At 33.2% G+C, this 25,863-nt stretch overlaps 4 protein-coding genes across 5 annotated transcripts; 2 read left to right on the top strand and 2 right to left on the bottom strand.

The window, feature by feature from the left end:
- The first annotated feature begins 1,485 nt into the window (after positions 1 to 1,485).
- Positions 1,486 to 2,889, top strand: LOC106394880 (vacuolar protein sorting-associated protein 32 homolog 1-like). Its single transcript, XM_048764138.1, has 4 exons — positions 1,486 to 1,489; positions 1,602 to 1,687; positions 1,773 to 1,864; positions 1,945 to 2,889. Exons 1-4 carry the CDS (start codon positions 1,486 to 1,488, stop codon positions 2,099 to 2,101), a joined length of 339 nt encoding a protein of 112 aa, XP_048620095.1. The 3' UTR covers positions 2,102 to 2,889.
- A 14-nt stretch (positions 2,890 to 2,903) lies between these two features.
- On the bottom strand, positions 2,904 to 3,998 carry LOC106393529 (putative ethylene-responsive transcription factor ERF121). Its single transcript, XM_013834222.2, has 2 exons — positions 3,135 to 3,998; positions 2,904 to 3,037 (listed from the first exon to the last, which is right to left on the bottom strand). The coding sequence occupies exons 1-2, from the start codon at positions 3,475 to 3,477 to the stop codon at positions 2,904 to 2,906; spliced, it is 477 nt and encodes a 158-aa protein (XP_013689676.2). The 5' UTR covers positions 3,478 to 3,998.
- Positions 3,999 to 9,196: 5,198 nt separating this feature from the next.
- Positions 9,197 to 10,829, top strand: BNAC07G16360D. Its single transcript, XM_013835305.3, has one exon. It carries the CDS (start codon positions 9,570 to 9,572, stop codon positions 10,734 to 10,736), a length of 1,167 nt encoding a protein of 388 aa, XP_013690759.2. The 5' UTR covers positions 9,197 to 9,569; the 3' UTR covers positions 10,737 to 10,829.
- Positions 10,830 to 19,054: 8,225 nt separating this feature from the next.
- Positions 19,055 to 25,034, bottom strand: LOC106390346 (zeaxanthin epoxidase, chloroplastic). Of its 2 annotated transcripts, XM_013830789.3 has the most exons (20): positions 24,750 to 25,034; positions 24,388 to 24,481; positions 23,891 to 24,225; positions 23,602 to 23,705; positions 21,991 to 22,724; positions 21,739 to 21,901; positions 21,595 to 21,669; positions 21,396 to 21,496; positions 21,189 to 21,304; positions 20,887 to 21,098; positions 20,703 to 20,794; positions 20,513 to 20,627; positions 20,327 to 20,430; positions 20,214 to 20,259; positions 20,066 to 20,130; positions 19,900 to 19,986; positions 19,758 to 19,812; positions 19,565 to 19,653; positions 19,384 to 19,471; positions 19,055 to 19,300 (listed from the first exon to the last, which is right to left on the bottom strand). In XM_013830789.3, exons 5-20 carry the CDS (start codon positions 22,662 to 22,664, stop codon positions 19,211 to 19,213), a joined length of 2,172 nt encoding a protein of 723 aa, XP_013686243.1. In that variant the 5' UTR covers positions 22,665 to 22,724; positions 23,602 to 23,705; positions 23,891 to 24,225; positions 24,388 to 24,481; positions 24,750 to 25,034; the 3' UTR covers positions 19,055 to 19,210. The 2 variants fall into 2 exon arrangements, with proteins under 2 accessions (XP_013686243.1, XP_013686242.1); XM_013830788.3 differs by lacking the exons at positions 23,602 to 23,705; positions 23,891 to 24,225; positions 24,388 to 24,481; positions 24,750 to 25,034 and having other exon boundaries at positions 19,758 to 19,815; positions 21,991 to 22,701.
- Positions 25,035 to 25,863: the final 829 nt, after the last annotated feature.

Raw genomic sequence — 25,863 nt, 5'->3', positions numbered from 1 at the left:
GAGAAGCAAACACATACTAACGAGATATCACTTTATCAGAGAATGTGTAGAGAACGGGCAAGTTGAGGTAGAACACGTTCCGGGAAGTGAACAAAAGGCAGATATCTTGACAAAGGCTTTAGGGAAAGTCAAGTTCCGAGAAATGAGAGAGTTCATAGGAGTACAAGAGTTGGAGTATAAGAACTTCAAGCTTAGGAGGGAGAATGTTGGATAAGCTTGAAAGATACTTGAGATACAAGTTTCCTATTCTCTAATGAGTTGTGTTTATCTAAAGAGAATAGGAAATATATAGTTGAGTTAATCCTAATGAGTTTAGGATAAATTAAGTGTTATATAAGGAGATGCAAGAGTGTTGCATAACTTGTGAGTTTTAGAGTTTGTGATTGAGAGCTTAAGGTTTTGTGGTAGTTTCTTTAAGAGATTAATAAGAGAGAATACTTATAAAGAGTTTGTGTTTGTGTGTTCTTGAGACCTGATTTCAATATGCATTTGATCAACAACTTCTTTTTTCTTTATGTACATTCGATCCTTTAGTTATCTCCACCACTCGTTGCTTGCTATTTACGTTTGATTTCTCAAGCTCTGCTAAACGCCAGAGAGTATCAATCAATGGTCAATCAGCAATCGATTTAGTAAGAGCTGGAAATGATCAAAGTGATGTGAAGGTTTTTTAAAAAAGAGTTGTGTTATTTACAAAATAAAAAGAGTATGTTTACACAAACTAGGAAGGGAAAACGACTGCATGGGTCTAATGTAAATCCAAATCATGGCGGGATACCACACGTGTATACCTTTTTCTCGAACAAAATTTGGGTTCACCCCTAAGGTGAATCCTCTAAATTCACGTCACTATTGATTACCAATCAAATTGCCATATAGGATTAGTCAAAAAAAAGCTATTAAAACTAATTAAGAAAAGAGGAAAATAGCTTTAAAAGAAAAAAAAAGGAAGACGTCGACTTAACGACGTTCTTCAAAACATCTCGTGTTTTGCTGCTTCTTCAAACTCAGAGGCTTCTTCACAATCCCTAATAAAACACAGATTGTAGTTTTCAAACAATTTCAAGTATAATTTGTGTTTTGCGTCGGTATGTCGCTTTACTCTCTTTTATCCTTTTTCAAATTTTAGAATCATGTTTTTACATCAGGTCAATTCGCTAAAACAACATAAGTAACCTCAAGTATAATTATTGTTTGTTATCAACAAGGAAGAAGAAGATGGAGAAGAAGAGCATCTAGTTAAAAGATATGTTTTTTATTGGAATTGAACTTTTGATTAAATCTACAGACCAAGCGGATGTAAGAGAAGTTCCCAAGAAGAAGAACAAAGAAGAGTAGCAGAGAACAAGCTACAAAGAAGGAAGAAGAAGAAGAAAAGACTTGAGGCGCAAGAAACCTAAGAGTGAAGAAGAAGATTACTCTCTTCTCTCTCTACAAGAACAAGAAAAGAAACAAGGGAGTAAAAAGACTGTGTGTGCTTGTGTAATGGGTCTGGTTTGTTCTTCGTTGGTCACTAAAGAGACTGTGTGTGCTTGTGGGATTAGTATTCTCTGTTGTTTAGTAGAAGATTCAAGAGAACTTAATATCTTGTTATTGTGCAGCGGCTATACAATGTTTGAAAAGGAAGAGATTATATGAGCAACAAGTTGAACAGCTTGGCAACTTCCAGCTCCGTATCCATGATCAAGTAACCTTTTTCTTTTTTTAACATTTGATGAAAGTTTGCTTACTACTTTAAGCGATGACTTTATATCTCTTCTTGTAAACTACAGATGATTATGTTGGAAGGTGCCAAAGCAACAACAGAGACTGTAGATGCTTTGAGGACTGGTGCTGCTACTATGAAAGCTATGCAGAGAGCTACGTACGTGTTTTATATATATACCTAACCTCTTTTTTATTTATTTAAGCAGCAGACTAAGTGTGCGATGTGTGTTTTGGCAGAAACATTGATGATGTTGACAAGACGATGGATGAGATCAATGAGCAAACCGATAACATGAAACAGATCCAAGACGCATTGTCTGCTCCCTTTGGCTCTGCTGCTGATTTCGATGAGGTAAAATTTCCCCTTTATTCCCACGATCATCATACTCTTTAGAAACAAACAATCTCCCCTTCTCTTACATCCGCTTGATCTGTAGATTTAATCAAAAGTTCAATTCAAATAAAAAACATATCTTTTAACTAGATGCTCTTCTTCTCCATCTTCTTCTTCTTTGTTGATAACAAACAATAACTATACTTGAGGTTAATTATCTTGTTTTGGGGAATTGACCTAATCTAAAAACATCGTTTCTTAAATTTGAATAAGGATAAAAGAGAGTAACGCGACATACCGATCAAAACACAGATCTCGAACCTTTGTTTAAAAACTACAATCTGTGTTTTATTAGGGATTGTCAAGAAACCTCTGAGTTTGAAGAAGCAGCAAGACACGAGATGTTTTGATGAACGTCGTTAAGTCTACATCTTCCTTTTTTTTCTTTTAAAGCTATTTTCCTTTTTTTTTTCTTTAGTTTTAATATTTTTTTTGACTAATGCAATTTGATTGGTAATCAATAGTGAGGTGAATTAGAGGATTCACCATAGGGGTGAACCCAAGTATTGTTCCTTTTTCTCTTACTTTTTTTTCCTTGTTATATTCGTTGACTTCACACACTGTGCACTACATGTGTGGTCAATGGTCATGTAGTCATGTGTGGTTTTAGGAATATGAATATATTTATATATATTAAAAAACAACACAAGTCAATGGTTATAGTCTGCTTTCTAGTAAAAAGACCATATAACATTCCAAAGTCTTAACAAGAGAGTTTGGATCTTATTCAAAGAAAATAGCCGGGATGATCAATCATATACGTATATCTTCTCGGTAAACGCTTCCTTCTCCCTGAGCCACTTCACGCCGACCTTCTTACGGCAAGCTCGTATTTTGCTTCTTCATAAGACTGCACTGCCATATCATAGGTGGGAAACGTTCCAAGCCATCTCCTTGCCTTTATACTCGGATCCCGTATCTCAGCCGACCATTTACCTAATGGTTAATGAAAAAAGTAATATATACATATATATATAAATTGGTCGAACAGATTATAAGATGTTGGAACATAACATATTGAAATACAGTTTACCTGATGGCTTCTTCCTCACTCCTTTGTGCTTCTTCTCCTTCTTTATCTCTACGGGCCGTGGGAAAGCGCAGCCGTAGCAACCGGTGACACCGCAGATAGGACAAGGGCCAGCGTCCGGAGGCGGAAGAACTTCACTAGCGATCCAGTATGATGAAGAAGTGTCACCACCGGGGCTGGATATCACTTGTCGCAGAGTAGAGACGATGATCTCATGCTCTTGATCTCTTGTCAAGTAAGATGGTTGTGAAACAGGGGTGAAATTTTCGTTTTGAACATAAGATTGAACATTTTCTGAATTATTCATTCTCGTGGGATCAAACTGATCAAACTGATCATTATTCATTCCCACGTCAAAGGATAGAAAGTCTTGTGAAGATTTGAAAACAAACAGACGACATTTAGGGTTTATATAGGCGGACGTTGGTAATGTACATATGGGTCCATGAAAATCTTTTTTGTCAACTTTATAACATTTTTTTGGAATCTTGTGTTTGGACTTTGGAGTTAGTACACGCGGCACGAAGCTGTTACATCGTTGGATGATGTATCTGTAGTAAATGCGATTTTGAGAGGAAACTAATTAAGGAAGGAATAGTACATGTCAAAACCCTTTCTCAAAAAAGAAGAAGGTTAATAGTATACATGTATACTATTGAATTTATTCCCTCCATCTAAGTTTTACAAATTATAGTAATGTACAACAGTATTGTTTTTGGGTCGGTTCTATTAAAAGTAATTCAATCATTACACCGAGTAACAGTTAAACGTGGATGTCATTTCATGCCAAGTATGTCACGTTTTAAATATATAAGAATTCACATGCAAATTTGGATTTCTTTTCAAGTCATTTGCTACGGTCTTCGTTTCTCAACAAATGAACTGGTTGGCAACTTGGCATAATCCAAATTCAAAATTCCGTTTGCTTTCAAATGAACTGGTTGGCATGTTCTCTTTAGTTATCACATGCTTTAATATTTTAAAAATTATAACATGTTTGAATATCAATATCATTAAAAGTGGATCATTCCCAAATAATCTTTTTTTCAAAAATATCCTTATTTTTACAAGCGATTAATAAAATTCATTAAAGGCATCTAAATCTTTTGCTTTTGCGCCTACTTATACACATAAATTGATCTATAAATAATGTGCACATATATATATATATATATATATATATATATATATATATATATATATATATATATATATATATTTAAAAGATATATTAACTTTAAATTTAATATAAGTATAAATATATCATGAAATATAAATAAATTAACAAACATGAAAATATTATATTCTTAAATATACGTATCAATATTCAAAATAGATCATTTGAACATTATACAATTTTTCAATACAAACCAAAACCATATATCATACACCATATATCATATACATATTTGAATATCATTTTTCCATGTATAATGTCATTTTATACATAATATTGATATGAAAATTACGAGTGTTTAAGAATATTTTAAAAACTATCTTAAAATCAATTTTTAAATCTAAAATAAAAACACAAACATATAATAAATTATTAATAATGAAAATAAACTAATATTGTCATATCATTAAGTTTTTTTATATTATCATTTTTTATTTGGATAACATAATAAAATTTCATCAAATTCTAAGGAATCACTAATTTATGTAATATTAAAAAATATATGAGTAATTTAATCAATTGTTTTTCAAAAAATACTATCAGATATTTTGTGTTTTATCGGATCAATGGTATCAGATCGCAGGTTAATTGTGAGTTTTTTTTTTGGATTTTTACCGGGTTATATCGAATTTTTAATTAACAAATTTTTCATTAAATAAGAACCAAATTATATACAATGTATCGGGTCTATAAGTTCAACCATGAATCTAGGTCGGATATGAAAACAAATCTTAAAACTCCAACATTATTATAGAACAACTACCAAGAGAAAAAAACAAATGATAAAAACCTAAAAATTTAATTTTTATGGTTCGAAACAAAAATAATGGTAGTTTGTAAATCAGTTTTCAATCAATAAATGAAAAACAAATAAATATGCGCTTTCTAAGCGTGGGTCAAAATCTAGTATAACACGTTATAAAAATCCAATTAGTAGTTTAATAACAGGAAAACACAAATTTAACAATTCTAAAGAAGGAAAGAAAACTTTGAATTTATTTTATTAAAACTGAAGTACAAAATAGAATTAACTTTCGTTTCAACAATTGTTTTACACTTTTTTCCTTTTTTTTTACTCTTCATAATTTCATCATTAATTACTTACCATAATACTATATCCACAGCTTTTTATTCATCTTTTACTCATCCTAACAATTAATTTGTGAAAATATAACAAAGAGTTAATTTACTTTTAGCCATATCCATAAACCATGTGACAAGTAAACAAAATATTTTGGCAAATCAATATTACTTACCATAATAATATATCCACAGTTTTCTATTTGTTTACACTAATATTTTAAAATTGTTATAAATGCAAATAAAATTAGTATATAAATAATTATTTAATTTAAATGTAAAGTATACATGTGAATAGTTATTTTTAATACAATATTATATTTATATGTGTTGTTTCACACATATATTCATTTATCTAATAATCAAATAAAAATTAATAAGATAAATATATAATAAAATTATGGTTTATAACAATAAAGTAAATAACAGCATGTAACTTATTCAATTTTATGTTTAAAAATGTCATATAAGCTTTAAATATATGGTAAATATTAAAAGTATTCAACCACTAAACATATATTTATGTATATAAAAGTTAAATGAAACACGGATATGCGGATTAAGTTTTAGTTTGTATTATTACGCACTGCATGCTGGAGGGGGGAGTATATATATCTTATTATATAAAGTTTGGTTCTTCAAAGTTGCTAATTAACATGATCGCGACACATAGCAATTATATATTTAAGATTGTGACATGTGTTAATCTATCTCATAATTAAAAATAAATATACTAAGATATTAACAAAAACGAATTTTATCAAAAATATTATTATATATATTATTTAATAGTAATTTTCCTTTTTTTTAAATCCTAATCAAAAGATAATTGGAAAAGATTATTTGATAATAATTCTCCTTCTAATATTGCGACATATGTTTAAATATATAAAAGATTAAAAATATATATAAGATAATAAGAACGAATTTTGAAAAAACTACTTTTAAAAATTATTTAATAGTAAAAACGATTTTTTAAAAATATTTAGTAGTAATGTTTTTAGAAATTTTCCTTTTTCAAAATCCTAAAAAATAGATTTGAAAACAATTTATTTAATTTAATTTTTATTTTCTAAACTTTTAATGAAAATATAATTATAAAAGATTATATTGAGCTTGGTTCTTCAAAATTGGTAATTAACATGTGACACATGGTAGTTATATATTTAAAAATGTGATATATGTTAAACTATATCACAATCAAAAATATATATACTAAAATAATAAAAACGAGTTTTCTTAAAAATTAATTATAAATATTATTTAAGAGTCTTATTATTATTATTATTATTGTTATTATTATTTTTCATTATAATGTTTGTTTTAAAAGATAGTAAAGATAGATAATTATAAAAGATAAACATTCACTTTTAAGAAAAAAATACTAAACAAAAAAAAATTGTAAAATCCTACAAGTACAATAAATTATTAATATGAAGAAAAACTAACTTTAAAATAATTAATATTACTTTTTTAAAAGCATAATTAAAAGAAAATTGTAAAATTACTCTTATTATTTTCTTATAAGCAAATAACTTTCATTTTTAATAGATAATTGTATGTCAAACAATTATGACAAAAAATAACTATAAATATTTCACATCTATATTTAGGTTTAAGCTTCCACATATTATTTTTACGAAACACAATAGTATTTACATGAAAAGTATTACTTATTATTATCCTTAATACATCTTATGATGCTAGCATAACTTTTAATTTTGTTGTTATTGTCGTACATGGGTATCTGTGCATATGATAAATATGTGTGTGTATGTATAAGACAAAATATATAAATAATTAAACATAATTTTTCTATTAAAAATAAAATAGTTGTATAAAAATTTAAAAGAAATAAAATAATTAATTTCCTTTTTAAAAGTCTAAATAAAATAAAAACGTGAATTTAATCTTATTTTTCTTATAATTAACTAATTTTACTTTTTAATAATTTTGTGTTAAAAAATATAAACCAAAATTAACTTCAAATATTTCACGTGATATGATTGTGATAAGTGTCAATTAAAAAATTAGATTGTGGACGTGTCAGTAAACCTCCATTATGTGAAAATAACTTCTTCTTTTCCTAAAAACTTAAATAAAAGAGATTTCTAAAAGAAAATTCTTTTCTAATCTTAACCAATTAAGAATTTTTCCTTTTTTTTTTTAAATTGTGACTAGAGAGAATTGTAAAATTTTATTTAATAGTAATTTTTACTTCAAAGATTTAATGATAAACATGATACAAACAATTATTCAATTTACAAGAAAATTTGTAAAAATATTAATGATATTGAATTTTTTATTTTTTCTTTGAAAATTGCAACTTTTAAATATAGTTAATATTAACTGAAAATAGTTATTTGATAGATTTTTTTTTAAAAATCCTAGACAAAATATAATAGTAAAAGATTATGTAATATTAATTTCCTTTTTTAAAATCCTACAAAACTGTAAAAGAATATTGATATTTGTTTTCCTTTTTTATAAAAAAAAATCCTAAACAAAAAAAAATTTGTATAATATTTTTTTAAGTCCTTACCAAAAAATAATTGTAAAAATTTATTTGATATTATTTTTAAGAGAGTGTTTGATGATGAACATGATACTAAAATTATTTAATTAACAAAAGAAGTGTTAAATTAGTATTGATACGAATTGTAAAATAGAAATTTAAAAATGTTTATTAATAACTAAAAATAATTATTTGATAGCAATATAGTTTTTTATGAAATTCTAAATAAAAGATAATTGTAATAGGTTATATGATAGTAATTTACATTTTCTAAAATCTTAAACAAAATTGTAAAAGAGTATTTAATATTTTTTCTTATTTTTTAATTGTAAAGAAAGAGAAGATTTATAAAATAGAATGTTTTATTTTTTTTTAAATCCTAGCAAAATAAAACTTTAAAGACTTATTTAATAAAACATTAAATTAATACATAAGAACATGTATAATGTTGTCATTGATTCGATTGGTGCATTTAACTTTCATTTCGTTTTTACTTTTCATTTCTTATTTCAGATTGTATTCAGTTTAAATGTTTATATATAGTATTTTCTCTAATTCTTAGTATAAAGTTTTAACAACTCATCTATGGACCATGATTATAAAATACAAATATTAACTGAAACTTATGTGTGAAAATGTTTTAATTATAAAATAAATGTCAAACAACATATGCAAAAAACAATAATAATACTATAATAAAATAATTTATTATTTTATGGTTCTTATTAAATTATAACATCAAACAAAAACCGGCTGCAACGCAACGGGCTCATATCTTGTATATATATATATGTTAGTTATTAGATTTTTCTGCAAGAAAAATATGCTACCCACCCAAAAAATGACTTCAAGCACTCATACGTACGCTAAAAATAGTACGTAACGTGCAACAAATAAACTAATATGCCTCCAACCAAAAAACCAAAAGCATGTTTATGTTGTGGGAATTGTTACTTTTTAGTTAATTTTGTTTATGTTGTGGGAATTGTTACTTTTTAGTTAATTTTGTTGGAACAGTAAGAAAAAACCAAATAATTTTTTTTTGTCAAAAATTAAACATGACTGCCAAGAGATATGATTATTGAGCTGGCACGAAAGTTAGCTTCTTTTTTGTCAATTGGGTTTTATTAGAACACATCCGGTGGGAATTGTTCTAAAAATTCATATATATGTATGTATATATAAATAATAGAATTTAATTGTGGGTACGAAATTTTCGATTGGAACGAAAGTTAGCTAAATGAAAAGGAGATTTGTTATTTTCTCTCTTTGTTTTGTCAGCGTTATTTTTCCTTGCACAAAAAAAAACATTTTAAATCTGAACAAGGATAGGATACTACACTATGGTGTGGAAAGGATGGACCGTCGCCGCCAAGCCAGTTAGAATTGGGCTGGGCCTGAAGAGAGTGTGAATTGTGGATCTTAGTGAATGTGAATGGATTAAAAAGAAATATGAACCTATCAGAGGTTTCGAGTTTGAAATAAAAGGTCAAGACAGTTTCGAGTTTCTTGGTTTTATTTTACTTGTTTGTGAAGAAATGTACAACTAGAAAAGACATCAATATAGAACTATAAATACAGAGGCTTCTCATTCAATCAGCACCCTCTCTCTTACTCCAAGTATTTATTATTATCATCCGAACTCATCAACCTTCCTTGGAGAAATATGATCGGTGTTGACCAGGGAACGACCGGTCTGACTCAAGCTCACGCAGCTGGTCTCCGCCGTCTCTCAGCCCGCGCCGCCGCTCCATCTACTCCTACGGTCAGAAACAGCCTCCTACCATTCTCCACTTTCCCCGATGAAATAATCACACGTATAAAGAACTCAGGCGTCAAAATCCAACCGGGTCTCTCCGACTCCGAGTTCGCCCGAGTCGAAGCCGAGTTCGGTTTCGTCTTCCCACCGGACCTCCGTGTTATCCTCTCCTCTGGCCTCTCCGCCGACGCAGGCTTCCCAGATTGGCGCTCTCCCGGAGCTCGTCGCCACCTCCGTGCCATGATCGATTTACCAAACGCGGCTGTGTCGCTCCAAGTCGCGAAGAACAGTCTCTGGTGCAAATCTTGGGGCCTGAAACCACCCGACCCGGAAAAAGCATTACGGGTCGCGAGAAACGCCTTGAAGAGAGCTCCTTTGTTGATTCCCGTTTTCGATCACTGTTACATTCCTTGTAACCCATCTTTAGCGGGTAACCCGGTCTTCTTCGTGGACGAAACTCGGATATTTTGCTGCGGGTCGGATCTATCCGAGTTTTTCCAGCGTGAGTCTGCTTTTGGCACCCCCGAAACTCTCACCAAGCAGACCTCTTCTGGATCATCCACGAACTTCTCTCGGAGGAGCTTTGATTCGGGTCGGGTTATCGGGTCGAGTACTTCGAGATGGGTGGAGTTTTGGAGCGAGGCGGCTATGGATAGCTGCCGGAGAAATTCTGGCTCGACCTCATCATCATGGTCATCTTACTCTACATCGCCTGACCTTCCAAGAAAGGAAACTCCGAAATGGGTGAACCAGTACGTAAACCGGATCGGTTCGGTTTTGAGAGGAGGCGGGTGGGAGGAATCCGATATCGACGATATGATCCACGTGTCAGCATCTGGTTTCTTCGAGAGTGAAGTGGTAATTCTGGACAATCAAACGGTTCTTGATGTGCTCCTATTGAATGTGGGTCGGTTATCTGAGTCGCTCCGTAAAACTGGGTGGAGCTCCGAAGAAGTATCGGATGCTCTTGGTTTCGAATTTCGACGGGAGAAAGAAAGAAAACCGGCGAATATATTATCGCCGGAGCTTATAGAAAGAGTCCAAAAACTTGGTGAATGGGTTTCCCGGCTGTGAAACTTGTTCCATGCCTGTGTTTCTAATAAACAAAAACTAAACTTGTTCATGATGTTGTTTCTAATAAACAAAATTAAATTTTCTTTTTCAAAATAAAATTTAATTATATCTAATCTATTAATTTCGGATCATATTTTTATCTACTATTAACAAATCATAGTATGACCAATTAAAAATAACATATTTAATTATTTATATTAATAATAAACTAACTACAAATTTGATTTTTTTTAGTTATAAAAAATCTGTTGAGAAAAATCTAACAAAATCTTACTTACAAATATAAATATTTTTATAAAATAACACATTAATTAATTTCGTAATATAATATTATTATACATCAATGTTAACTAAAATTTTATTATAAAACAAGAAAATAAAAATTATATATAAATTATATAATTATATTATGTATTATAAACGTGCTATATTAATTAATATATGACAAAATTATATTAAATAGGTAAATTAAAAAAATATTTTTTAAAATGGTTACATTACCGACTTCAGGACGATGGTGCTTCATAGATGGTTTTTGGAAAGACAATGACTTATTTTCAGGGCAGGGCTGGTATAGCACTTTACAGGGTTTTGATGGTTTACTAGGGGCAAGGAATGTAAGGGCATGTCTTTCACCTCTACATTCGGAGGTGAAGGCATTAATTTGGGCAATGAAATGTATGAATAATTTAAGACAGTTTCAGGTTACGTCTGCAACGGATTATTCTCAATTGGTGAAGATGGTTTCGGAACCAGAAGAACGGCCAGCATTTGGAATTTACCTGGAAGACATTAAGATTTTAAAAAGAAGTTTCCTCAACTCAAACATCGTTCATGTACTCCGGACAGAGAACCTACGGGCGGATAGCTTAGCACACAGTGTTAGGAAACAACCGTTTTTCGTCGTCCACATGGATACGGAGTTACCAATTTGGTTTACAGAGTCAACATGAGTTTGTAAATGTTTGTTGCCATAAAAAAAAATAGTTACATTTAAATAAATAATCACTCATCATTAAAATGAGTTAAAATTCGTAAACCATATAATCTCTTACACAAAAATAAATTTAACATAGGTTAAACTTTTATATCTATAACTACATATTATCTTTTTATTTATTTTGAAAACACTCAACAATATATTGTTTAAAAATGTGTATACAAGAATAAAATAGTATATAATAACCTTTAGTTTGTATACTATTTAAAAACATGTTATTAGAAAACTTTGAAATTTTAGTAATTCATTTAAAATATTAATGAAAATCAAATTTTAACTATAAACTTTTTTGAGTTATAACAAAATCTGTTGAGAAAAAATTAGAAAATATTACCAAATATTCAAATATTTTTATAAAAAAAATATATTAATTTAGTAACAAAAAAATTCAGAATTCATGTAATCTTCCAAACTCAAAAATAGTTGTGTTGTTTTCCAAAGTTTTCTTGATAAAATATAATATTTTGAAAATAAATATTCAAACTCAAAATGATATTATTTCAAAATTTTAAAAAGATAAAACTATAGATAATAAAGAATAATTTTTTTTAAAATGCACCACGAAAAACCAAACTATATGTTTTAAAAATTAAAGCAATCTAATATTTCGAATTCTTAACTAAAAAGAAAAAAGAAAACTTAATATCATAACATCCAAAAATATCATATATCAATGAAATTTACTAAAATAATATGATAAATGCTACTATGTATAAAATTTACTAAAATAATAGGGCTATATTATTGAAACAACAGTATTTTTACTTATAAATTCCATAAAATACTAAAATAATAGATGTTAAAAGTATATTTTTAACACAGCATGTCTATTTCTTTTCTATAGTATAAATAAATTTGAAAATGTATTATATGCAAAATATATAAATTAAAGAAAAACATATTTTGAATTGGTTCTCTATTTGATTATTTCAGATTGTATAAATAAACAGATTGTTATGAACTCTCTCTCCTCTCTCTCTCCTCCCCTACTTCTCTCTCGCGACCCAAAACTTAATCAAACCTTCCCCCGGCGTCAGGCGGTGCGTGCGAGCGCGTGCCGGCGCCGGAGGTCTTGCCGTCTTCTGCTTTAGCTTCGTCTCGTTGCTGCCGTCTCGTCTGTCTCACTCTCCTTCGATATGCACGATGTCCTTGGCTAGGGTTTGGTCCTGTTGTGCGCTCCGCTGCAGAGGAATACGGCTCTGGGGGTCTCTCTGCTTTCTCTGGGGTGTCGGCGAGGAGGTCGAGTGGTGGGTGATGGCTGCCGTCGGCTTTTATGGGTTCAGGTTCGAAGTCAATATTCTCTCTTTGATCTCGTTTTTGGGCTTCGGTTCGTGAGGAAGGGGGAAGGTTTGGCTCCTCCGGGACCTTAGCGGCCTCTGCTTAGTCCTAGGGGTCAATCAGCGTGGGAAGGTCTCAGATCTTGGTTGACTGTCTCTCGGATCTCGACGGGCCGTACAACGCTGGGTTCTGTCCTTTGCTGTTGTGTGCTTCGGTGGATTTCACTACCACGTTGGCGGGATGTGGGCTTGAGTACGCAGGCGGGTTGGTGCTCGAGGTCAGTCTGTCTCGCGTAGGCTATGTAAGCGGTTCAAAGGGCTGTTGTCTATGCAGCTTCAGTGGCTGTTTGTATTTGCTTCCACACATTGGACATTTTCTTCTCGATTCCATGTTTTGATGTTCTCAGGAGGCTTTGGTCTTCGTGTTGAAGTATACCCTTGTTCTTAATGTGTCTTTGCCATGGCAAGTAAAGGCGTTTAGCAGCTCCAATTTCAGCTCGCCGGTTCTCGGCGACTACAGGCGTAGTGTGGTTCTCGTGTCGTTCACCGACACATTATCGCGATTGGTCTTTGCTCACTTCCCAGCATCACTAAGGTTCGCTTGAGCTCTAGTGGTGGTGTGCGAGACAATTGGGTGCAGGCTGGGTCCATTTCAGGGAGTACCGGGGCTGCGGCCCTTTTTTACTCGGAGCTGGATCTTATGATTCATTCCGGGCTTAATAAATGCTCAGGCAGATTGAGGTGGGCGTGCTAGGCCGTTTCTGTGGTTCTCGGTTCGTGTCTGCAGGTACTATGAAGTCTTCGGCAAGCTGTTCCCAGACGGGTCATTATCTTTAAGAGCGGATTCATCGGGGATGCCAAAATTACCGGGTTCCGACTCTCGGTTGAACTTGGCTCGTCTTCTTACGGAAAGGAGTAGGTTGACTTAGTCGAAGCATCTGGATAGCGATCTCGGTTTGTGCATGCCCCTGTTTCGGTTTGTTGTTAAGTTTGTGTGTAGATTTTCTTTTTTTTTCTCTGCTTCTTGTCATCCTTGTACTTCTGTCAAAAACTTTAAAACTTGGTAATAATATCTTTACATTTTACCAAAAAAAACTTGAAAATATATTAGTAATATGTATTAAACAAATCACTATATATTAATAATGCCGAATAAGAAATATAAAAATAATATTATAGAGTTACACAATATATAATACTAAAATAGAAATTATATATTTAAAACATTTGTAATAATATCAAATACATTTATAAAGTGCAAAAAATATCTGCACGGACGTGCGGGTTAAAATCTAGTGATTAATTTAGAGGTGTTATTGGTTTATATATTTTGATTGATTTAGAAACTCATGTAGTATATATAAATCTAAGTAAAATATACAGATTCTTAAATTTTTCGGATTAGTATTTACAAATCCGAAGATTTTCCCTCGGATTTGAATCTTTGTATTTTTAACAAAAAAAAATGCAAGAAAATCCATTCAAATCAATTATAAACTCAAATTTATAAGTTTGTCCGAACGGTTGAATAACATTTGATTTGATATAGAATTTATGAATCATTGAACCAATAACACATGATTTTAATACAAATTTGAAAATCATAGAACTAATAACACTAAATTTAGTTCGGATTTTCAGATCCATTAAAATACACCATCCAATAGTAAACTACTACTATTCGAGACTTCGAGTTGTGATGATTATATCAAATTATTAACAAAAAAAATATCTGAAATTTGGATATTAAGAGCACCTTTAGTGAAGGTCTCTAAACAAATCTCTAACATATTAAATAATAAAAAGTAATTACAGAAGAGGAAAGAGGTAAGAAAATCAAGAGAGGCGTCTCGTGGGCAAGAGACGCGGAACCAATTCTCAGGTACCGTCTTTCCAGATGTTGCTCTTTCATTTGTTTTAAAGTTTAATAACAAAAGTAATATATATCACTATAAAATAAGGTGAGGGACGATTCTAATATTTTATCCACTAAGAGCATCTTAAGCGGGTTCTTAAAAAGTGGGTCCACAATTTTGTTTTTTTGTTTTTTTTTTTTTCACAATTTTGTTAAAACCCACCTCTTCTTCTTTTTCAGCAAGAAGCGAGTTTGGTGGAGTTATTGTACTGTTCACGGACTCCACTGACATGTGACGGTACGTGATTGGTTAGTTTTTAATTTTTTTTTCTATAATCAGACAAAAATAAAAAAATAAAAAGAATAAAAACTTCAAATGGGATTTAGGGTTAATGATGCTGTAACTGCGTACTGGAAAATCAGCATGCATGCACGTGTATGGACTTTTCCAAACAAACCACAAACGACGGCAAGGACGGGCGTCGTCCGAACGCATTATCTTGTCTTTAGCTTAACCCTGTTACATATAATATCGAGTTACGTGAAACTATGAAATGATTAGTTCTAAAACAAATTAAAAAATAGACATGTTTAGACAAACACTAAACTATTTGTTAATCACCAAGTGCTTTAAACTCCTAGAATTAATAACTCGTTAAACAAAACAAAAAAATCGACTAGCAGATTGTAAAGTCGGATCAACAAAGTTGTTAGATTCTGTGTTTGTCAGGTGACATGAACAATTATTGTAGAAACCAAACGAGTTAAGCCAAAATTATAAAGCTATGTACGCGACCAAACGCTAATAATCCAGATACTTACTCAGCTAGATGAGTTGAATCGGACAGCCTATATAGTATGTGCGACGTATGTATCAGAGAAAGGCAAGGTCGTTGGTTACAACTTCAATTATTATGTTAAGCAATCATTAATATCCTAGCTAACTAATACAGTAATACTACTGCTTCTGTTTTATATATTGTATACGCTATACATCACCCTTTTTTTTTTTTTTTTGAAAAATATACATCACCCATTTTGCTAATCAATACTAAAAAGTTTTCCGTTTAAATTGTTTTCTTCTTCAACATTTTATGAGAACATAAACCAACAAACCTAACTATACGTACTAACTACCGTGTAGACTATTTCTCAAACAAAAAAACCTGCCGTGTAGACTTGATCGATCAGTAAACATATTTTTCTACAATAATTGTTCATGTCACCGGACAAACACAGATACTTACTCAGCTAGATGAGTTGAATCGGACAGCCTATATAGTATGTGCTACGTATGTATCAGAGAAACGCAAGGTCGTTGGTTACAACTTCAATTATTATGTTAAGCAATCATTAATATCCTAGCTAACTAATACAGTAAAACTACTGCTTCTGTTTTATATATTGTATACGCTATACATCACCCATTTTGCTAATCAATACTACAAAGTTTTCCGTTTAAATTGTTTTCTTCTTCAACATTTTATGAGAACATAAACCAACAAACCTAACTATACGTACTAACTACCGTGTAGACTATTTCTCAAACAAAAAAAACTGCCGTGTAGACTTGATCGATCAGTAAATATATTTTTCTAATCAAAATATGATATACTAGTGGTATTCCGGCGCTACGCGCCGGGTTTGTATATTTTATTCTCTAATGAATTTAAAATTATTTTTTTTCTGATCCATTTGATAGTGGTTAGTAACAATAGTGTATCACCTTGTTTTGTAGTTGTTTAGGTCAAAGAAAAATAGCATAAATTGTTTTTATAGATTAATACAATAAAAATAGAATAAATAATTGATAGTTGCACCAAAGTAAATATAGTTGAACTTAAAACATAAAGTAGAGTCGATGTTGGAAAAAGAAACATGTAAATGTATGTGTTTTTTTGTTTTATATTTATGCAACGAATATTTTTATTTTGATTTGCAGATTATAGGATTTCAAAATGTAAGCTATTTGATATATTTGATATTGGTAGTAGGTGCCATTAGTGTAAAACTGTGTTTCCTTTATTAGTGTTAATAGTTGAAATTAGGGATGGACGTTCGGCTACCCATTCGGGTTTGCTATAGGTCTATTCAGATTTCGGGTCTTCGGAGTTAAAGATTTCAGAACCGTTTGGTATAAATTTTGGTTCGGATACGGTTTGAGTTCCGATAACCCGTTTAAATTATTTTTAAAATTTTTAAATTCATATATATTTTAAATTTTTCAAAATCTAAAAACAAAAATAATATCTATAACAATGTTCTGAAATATTGCAATCATATATATATTGTTTTGCATAATGTTGGTTTTTATTTTTTTTTGTAACTTATCATATTTGATTTTAGTTTGTTTACCTTGTGTATATTGTAAGTTTAGATTTTGACTTCTGATTTCTAATTGTATTTTCACTTTGAAAATATATCCTTTGATAATATTTATAATTTTAAATGGTTTGTTTTTACTTGGTCAAATTTATTCTCAAATTTTCTTTTTATACTTTGAATTTATTAGATCAATAAATACACAATTGTCTATTTTCTACATTTATGTTCTGACACAATTGTCCATTTTCTACATTTATGTGCATATTCCATTTTTTTATCTTCTATTTTTATTATTTCTGAATTGCTACATCTAAAGAACACTGGTGAAAAAGAAAAAAAAGAACACTACTTGGTGTTATGTTGTCTAAAACTTGGTTTTTGATGTGTTTGATATATACATATTTTCTATCGTGCCATTATATTATTTTGATTCTTACTATCTATTTTTTTTATTAAATTAAAAATAACGTAACTTGCAATATTTTTTCTATGTCAGAGTAGAAATATTCTTCATTGTTTTTTTAGATACTTAAATCAATTATTAAACCGTTTAAAATGGAGTTGGAAAAATGAGAAGTAAATTGGAATTTTTAAAAAATTTGTAGGAGGTTCTAGCTAAAATTGGTGATACTTTTTTAGTGATAAAACCCTATTTACCGTCGTCTTTTATATTTCATAAGCTTGATTGAAAGCTTGAGAGTAAAGTACATCACGTTAAATCTCGGTTTAAAGTACATATTAATGAGGGTGGAGGAGGTTACGGAGAGTTGATCGGCGACGTCATCTGAATCAGTCGGCAGCTGAGCCGTAAAAATCCAAGTTCAGAAAATGACGTAAACCCTACACTTCAATGGGCCTGAACAAAACATATTTTAAAAACCCAAATGCCATAACAAAACCATTCGAAACTGAAAATTCTTAGTATGCCATGTGTCCAGAAATGCCCCATATAGAAAAATGACGTTGAGGGGTAAGGGGGAGAGAAAACATAGATAGTTTTCCGCCAATTAATGTTGTTCTTCCAATCACGTGGGTCTGAATCGCACCGCCCATCTTGCCTTCCCCATCGGTCTGATTACTTCACGAGAGAAACCCAAAAAAGAACAACGCAAATAATTGTAAACTGCAAAAGTCATAAAAGAGTAAGAACTCATGCATAAACCACATGAATAATAATACCAATGAAGGGGTCCATCTTAGAGAATGTGCATGAAATTGCAGCTGTTGATTAAAACTAAGAGAGGTACGATCAGATGGGCGGTGGCGCAGGAGAACGAGGAACCAAGAGATGTCAACCGTATGGTTTGTTCGGTCAATATATTATTTATGTATCACAGTGGAATTGGACAGATGATATTAATGGAAGATGGGACCTTACCTCAAACATCAAAACATGTCAGTAAAAATTATTGTTTCACACTTTACAGTCTTCCCCTTCTTACTTCTACATTTATTATCTACATGAATTAGATGTTCCAAGCACCAAAACAACTTATGATATTTTTTTGAACGGCAAAAATGTTCACTTCCGAATTCCCATTTGTGTCATGTTTAGCTCTCATCAATTATACAAACAAGATTTTCATACCAAATTCTTGAGGATTTGTTGATGACTTCTAACCGCTTTTCCATCTGATTATCTCCCTTACCCTCATGGTAGCCTTGTAAGCTTTAAGAGATTATGTATTATCAAATTAATCAGTACATTTGAAAGAATGGAAACTTAGCTATATAGTAATCGTGTTACAAAAAAAAAAAGTTATATAGTAATCATTAAATAAAGAGAACGTTCTGCACAAAACTTTCAGTACGGAAAACAATTGTGAGGAAGTAAAACAAGTTTAATAGTTTGACAAGCAAATAAAGAGAAAACGTTCTGTATAAATTATCCTTTGTTTCAGACTATATACATTGCAATGCAGGTAATATATTAATTTTCTTTTTTGTGACAATTACTACACATTATCTGCCAAACTGATCTTTTTTTTCTTAAATTCACCGTCGGTTTACTTAAGTATCAAGCAGCCTGAAGCAATTTACCGTCACTCTTCTCATCCCTTCTCGTCAATTTGGGAGTTGTCCTGATCACCTTGACCCTAAACGCCGCCTGATAAGAACCAAACCGGGGTTTTCAGAACCAAAACCCATAAAGGTCCGTATTAAACCAATATTTGGTAATGTGTGTCTCACCTTCTTGTCCGAACCAAACTCGATGATATCAGACGGTCTAAACCGGGCCGGGAAGTTTGGTGTCACTCTGTATTTTCCTCCTTCGTTACTGGTAAAACAATATTTCAAACAATTCAAATATTGGATCAGATAATTTCACAAGACTCCAGAGATAAGGATAAGCAAAGCTCTCTTGACTTACTCGGTGAGATAGGTCCCGTGTTCGCTTCGAAGATCCATCAAGAAGAAAGCTCCATCTTTGTAGATCACACGCGCATGCATCTTCGATACCTATACCAAATATTTTAACAGAAACTTTATGTTCCTTCCTTGACTACTAGTCTCTGAAGCTACTCAGGTAAACTATTTAGATTCGAAGTTTCTATATAATATACCTGAGGGGAAGGGATCACAATGTGCGTTCCAGGAATATCTTGGTCTGGTTCACTCCTGCTTAATCACAAAAGAGTTTCATAAGTTAAGAACTTTATACTTAGTTTATCTTCTGGACATTGATGAGGTTTTATTGTTTCATACCCGACAATGCAAGGCTGATCCTCATCTTTGGTTAGACGTAATGTTTCAGAAACGCTACACTCGTTGCCATGTGGGATAAGATACCACCTGACAAAGAAATACAGACTCAGGCCAATCGGTTAAGAGAGAAAGCAAATGTGGTTTTCTGGTAGGTGAAGAAACATACTCTCCGTTAATAGTACGTTCAAGAGCCTCGTCGTCCTCAAACCACTCACGAAGGCGGTCATCAGCCTTTAAACAAAAGAGTTACACTTCCATATTAATCACTAAATGGGTTTGTTCAAGGTGCGGTGGAGAAAAGGAAAGAAACATACTTTGTCAGTGAGTCTGCAACTAGGTGGCCTTCCTTCGAGTTTCTCACTGCAAAAGAATGTAAAATGAGTTGGTTTTACTTAACGGAACCCTTTCTAAGGAGAAAGATCCTAACCTGTTACCACCAAGGACCCAGTTAAGCATCAGAGGCATAGCAATGTCAATGAAGAATCTCCCACCTACTCTTCCCGGATGCGGTACTCTAAACTTGGTTAAGAACTGCAAAAGAAAGATATGAGGCCAACAAAAACGATGCTTTTATGCATATTTATCATTGAAAAACTAATTAAAAATTACTCACAGAGAGAGGACCAAGCCCAACACCTAAGTATGCTTTGTAAGTTGACGCCATTATTGCAGCCATTCTCGCCATTCCATGGATAATAGCAACTCTTAGTCTTCTAGATTCCTCGTATCTAAAACCAATTCATGCGCATGTTTAAGTACTTACTAGACTCCCAAACTAAAAAGAAGTTATATTTAGTTTTAACCTTCTCAAAGAGGAAACAACATCAACAGGTGTATTAGTTTCAACACTCTGTTTCCATGCTTGTTCAAGCTCCAATCCTAGTTGAAAACTATCCTGCAATAATCATTGCAACATCCACAATATTTTTTTTTAAAATCAAGTCAATTGTTGAACTGATTCAGTACATATAGATAGAGAAAGATTACCTCAATGGCCATGCATCCACCTTGACCCATATTTGGCTGCATTGCATGAATAGAATCACCGAGCAGCGTCACACGCCCTTTACCCCAAGTGAAACTAGGACTTCTATCATATATATCTCTTCTCAGAATCGCCTCCTCCTCTGTGGCATTCAGTAAGTCCAGCACATTGTCGCACCAACCTTCAAATATATCAAACAGTCTTTTCTTCATACCTGGCAAAAAAAATCAAAAAGGAAAAAGAGAAGCTTATGTGATTTGATAACTAAATGCAAACCATACAAACAATCCAAAGAAACTTTTACCATTGGGAGCATCAACCCCACCAGCTGCTTCCTCATGGAACGCATACCACTGCATTTTCCCACCACCAACATCCGAAGAAACAAAGTATTGCTTGTGTCCCAAGAAAACCCGGTAGCTTTTCAAGAGACAAAACAGTTGTTTCCAATATCAGAAATAAAGATTTATCTTAAACAGAGAAGAGATGCATTAAGTTTCCTTCAACATACCCAACAGACTCGATATCAGCAGGTACAAAATCTGCAATACCAGTGTAACAAGTGTAGCCTGAGTAAGTAGCTTCACTTCGACCAAACAAGTTGTTTCTCACCTATAGACAAAAAGCAAAAAGGCAGAATCTTTTAAGTTTTATCCTCGGGAACAAACAAAAGCTATTCGTTAAACTCTATTCACTTAAAAAAAACATACTTTAGACCATATGCCATCCGCACCCACAAGCAGATCACCGTCATAACGTTGCCCATTCTCAAGCACCACCGTTACCTAAACAACCAAAACTCATACAGCTGCATTCCTTTAAAATATTTTGGCAAATCAATATCAAGTCACCACCTTATCTCCGGAGTCTTCAAAATCAACAACATTACTCTCGTTTCTAATAATTTCTTCACCAACCGCACGTGCCAAGATCTGCTGCAGAGTCATTCTGCTAATCACCCGAGTCACAGGGAGTCCACGCGACGCCGCGGGAGTGAAAGTATCAAACTTGACATACCTGGCCCCAACGAACGATATCACAATCTAATAGACAGACAACAAACCAAGTAGTCAACTTTGACGATCAATCTCAATAGAGAAACTCACCAAGTGCCAGAGACACCGTCGACGAGGCCGTTAATCCGATCACCGGTGATACATCCAGCTTCCATGACTTCTTCAGCAACACCGATATCGATAGCTTCCAGAGCAGCCAAAGCGTTGCTCTGTATCTGAATCGGACCTCTGTACTGTCCTTCTCCTCTTATGGCGCTCAAGTCCTTCTCGAACACCAGCACATCGAACCCTTTCTTCTTCGCCGCGAGAGCGAACACCAGACCTCCGATTCCGCCTCCGGCCACCAGAACTCTCGGTTTCTTCTTACTCTCCGCCGCCGTCTCCCGCGTCTCCTCCTCCGCCACTAAAGCCGCCGCCGCCGCCTTTACTCCGATTAAAGCTCGACGCTTTCGTATCCCCGATTTGCCGGCGAACGACGGTAAGTCGAGATAGAACTGTTTGGCGACGGGGCTGAACGCGTGGGTCTTCGTGAAATCGAGCTTTGACGGAGATGGGTTGATTGAGTAGCAGAAGGGAGTTGAACCCATCTCGATGAGAAGAGCTAGCTCCTGATAAGGAAGGATACAAAAGTTTTCTATGTGGTGCGCTTCTTCCGAGTGGAGACGAGAGAGAGAGAGAGGAAGGAAATGATTTGAAGGAGGAGAAGAAAGGCAAATGATGGAGAAGGAGGAGACAGGTGGCATCACCACCGCTTCACACTTCATCCTCTACAGATATCGCTTCTGATGTGGGCACCTCTTTCCTCTCCGCCATTAGATATTCATCTTAATAAACATTTTGAAAATTAAAAAACAAAAGAAAAAAAATGATAATATCTTATTATTTGAACGTGACGTTATATTCATCTAATAAAATCTTTTTATAAAATAATAATGATAACATATAGATGTTTTTCGCAAATTTTAAGCCACTAATATTTTGGTTTTGACATCTTTCAATTCTTATCCTGAATAATAAACCCTTCATCAACTCAATTGTGTCATGTCGACAAAAATAAAAATCTTTATTACTGACTTTTACATCAAGACAATAATAAGAGCATCATTACGCCACGCACTCATTTATTTTTTAATAATTTTTAATCATTTTTTAATAATTTTTAGTTGAAAAAATAAGTTTAAGAGAATTGGTTAAGAAACGGATATATTTGTGTGGTCCATTGCAAGTCTCTTATAAAAAAATATTAAGAATTTTCTTCTTCTCAAACTCAAAAGATAGACATCAAAGCTAGGGGAAGACAATTAAATACATATAATCGAAGGGACTAATGTACAGAGCTTAACTGAGTGTTGAAAGCATGACTTAGAAGTGGATTATTCCCAAAAGACTTGAGCAAATGATTTCTTGCCAAATAATATATCTTATTTTTTCTATCTCACAACAGAGAATTCAAAGCAAGAGATGGACATCAAAGCTAGAGAGAGTCAAATTACTAACAGGAAACAGAATTCAAAGCAAGAGATGGACATCAAAGCTAGAGAGAGTCAAATTACTAACAGGAAACAACGAGACATTCACACATATATATATATATATATATATAATTAAAGAAAGTGATGAACAGAGCATCTATGTGTGTCCAAAGCCAAAAGGTTAAACCAAAAATACAAACTAATCTAATTCTTGGAAAAGTTGATGTACCTTAGCATCGTTGTGGACAAACTGAATACCATGTCCTGGATATATCGTAGAAGAGCAGAACCAACACTTGACCAATCTCATCTTGTCTCCTCCTTAAAAGATCCCTACAAGAACACAGATGAATCACAACAAAGAAGAGATTCAGTCAGACATCAAATTGAAGCAAAATCATAAAAACTAAACACAACTAGTAGAGATATTTCCCTAGAAACATGTTTACTCAAAAACAATACGAGGAAGGCAGATAAAAGTTTCAATGTTTATCTAATTATTGGTTTCACTATCTCACTCTCTGGACTGTGGTGATGTCTGGGTCAAAATGCTTAAAGAAGCCAAATCCGACGTAGAGCAAGAACCCATTTTGTCAAGCTACTATCACCAACAAGACATTCAGCAATTCGCATATGACGAGCCTGAGGACCACTGGGACGACCACCTCCTCCTCTCTGCATCACCATCTTCGTGCTGATGACTTTGCTAGTGTAAATAAGACTCACTAGAACAGCAAAGTATTGTGAATGACTAAACCAAGAACAGCTCCTCCGAAGTACAAGAGACTGAGAAGCAAGAGACTTTCCTATACAAGAAGGATACAGTGCTTTTTGATCTTCAAAGATCTTGTCCCTGCAAAACCAACAAATGTAGCAAAGGCCACAATGAATAGCATACAAAGTAAACAAGCTAACTTAACCCTCCAAGAAAAACTTCACATACACACTATTTTTCATCATACATACAATTTAAAAATCTGGATTCTGACAAGTAAAGGAGGTGACTTTCAAATACCGTGAAGCAATAGTCTGTAAAAGCTTCTGTTTTAAACCTTTATCAATGATTTCTTCCAACAACTGCAAGTCCTTCTGACGTCCCTCCTCCATTACTGCAAACATTCTCAGTAATTACTAAAATGCATGAGAATTTTGGACCCATTACATCGAACAAGTGGTGAACACACTCCAAGAGAGAAACACATTTACGCAGTTCGACTTCAAATATTAAATCAAACTGACCTCTACAGAAATAATTTATCGAGAAAATATTAAACTTTGGACGAAATCAAAAGTCGATTAACAATAATTAATCAGAAAAAGAAAAAAAAAACTAAAGAGTACAGAGAACAGCAAAAGGTCCAATATGTTTCGACTCACGGGCAAGGTTATGATACAACGGCGACGGTGACGGTGGATGGTGAGCGAGAGAGAAGCTAATTGGGTTTTCAGTTTGAACGCGAGAGCATTTATTGGACCTTCGCCGCCACGGCTTCCTCCACGTAACAGCTCCGTCATATCTGACTCCGTCGCATCCATCGCGATGCTACCCACCCATAGATTGTGCGATGAATCAATAGAGTGGAGAAGAGATTGCTAGGATGAAGGGGCTATAGAGAGAGGAAGCAAACATCAATGGGGAAGAAAGGACTCGAGACGTTTCTTGTTTTAATTACAATTACTCTTAAGAGACACTGAACATATTAATGAGCCAAGCAAAAGATCCATTTAAACTAAACCCAAGCCCATCAAATAAATTCGAACGGGAGATTTTGATATATACGGTCAATCGGGACCACAGGCCTGCCCCGTAAAAGACTGTCGCGGTACGATATTAGGACGAGGTTTTCTAGGCTCGTAAATTTGTGGACTTCGCGGAACGGATCTTTGCGGGACTCGATCTTTTACGGGATGGGCCGAAACGGGTCATGCGAGATTACATGGACCCGCATTTTTTTTTCTTCATTTCTTACAACGGTGTTGTTTAGGAGAAAAATTAGTTGTATATTACGTCACTTTTATAATTTGTGATTCACGAATCTTTTTGCAATCCAAATAATTAAAAAGAGAGATGGTTTAATGAAGACATACAACACTTGAGCCAAATTATTACAAAGACAACAACTCAATCAGATTCAAACTCAACAAAAGCTTATGCTGGTAACAAAAGAAAGATTTTGACTCAAGAAAGCAAGCACAAACGAAGCTTTGTGGCATTGATTTTGATAAGGCTTTAGTGAAGCTTAATGAGCTATCTTCAACTCTCTTACATAACTCTTCTACTTGAACATTCATGAAAGAAACTGTAGCAGACGGTTTGATAAGGAGGTGTCCCGTGGGACGGCCCGCGAAGGCCTATATATTCTGCGATATAGGTTTGGGCCGGCATTTTAAAGACAGCAGCCCGCGCGGAACATGTCCGTTGTAACCCGCTCGACGACTAACCCGCCGCGGTACGGAACAGAACGGAACGAGAACAGAACGGGATGAGTAA

Source organism: Brassica napus, chromosome C7, assembly GCF_020379485.1.
Source record: "Brassica napus cultivar Da-Ae chromosome C7, Da-Ae, whole genome shotgun sequence".
NCBI lineage: Eukaryota > Viridiplantae > Streptophyta > Magnoliopsida > Brassicales > Brassicaceae > Brassica > Brassica napus.
This window is presented reverse-complemented; position numbering and strand designations above follow the sequence as displayed.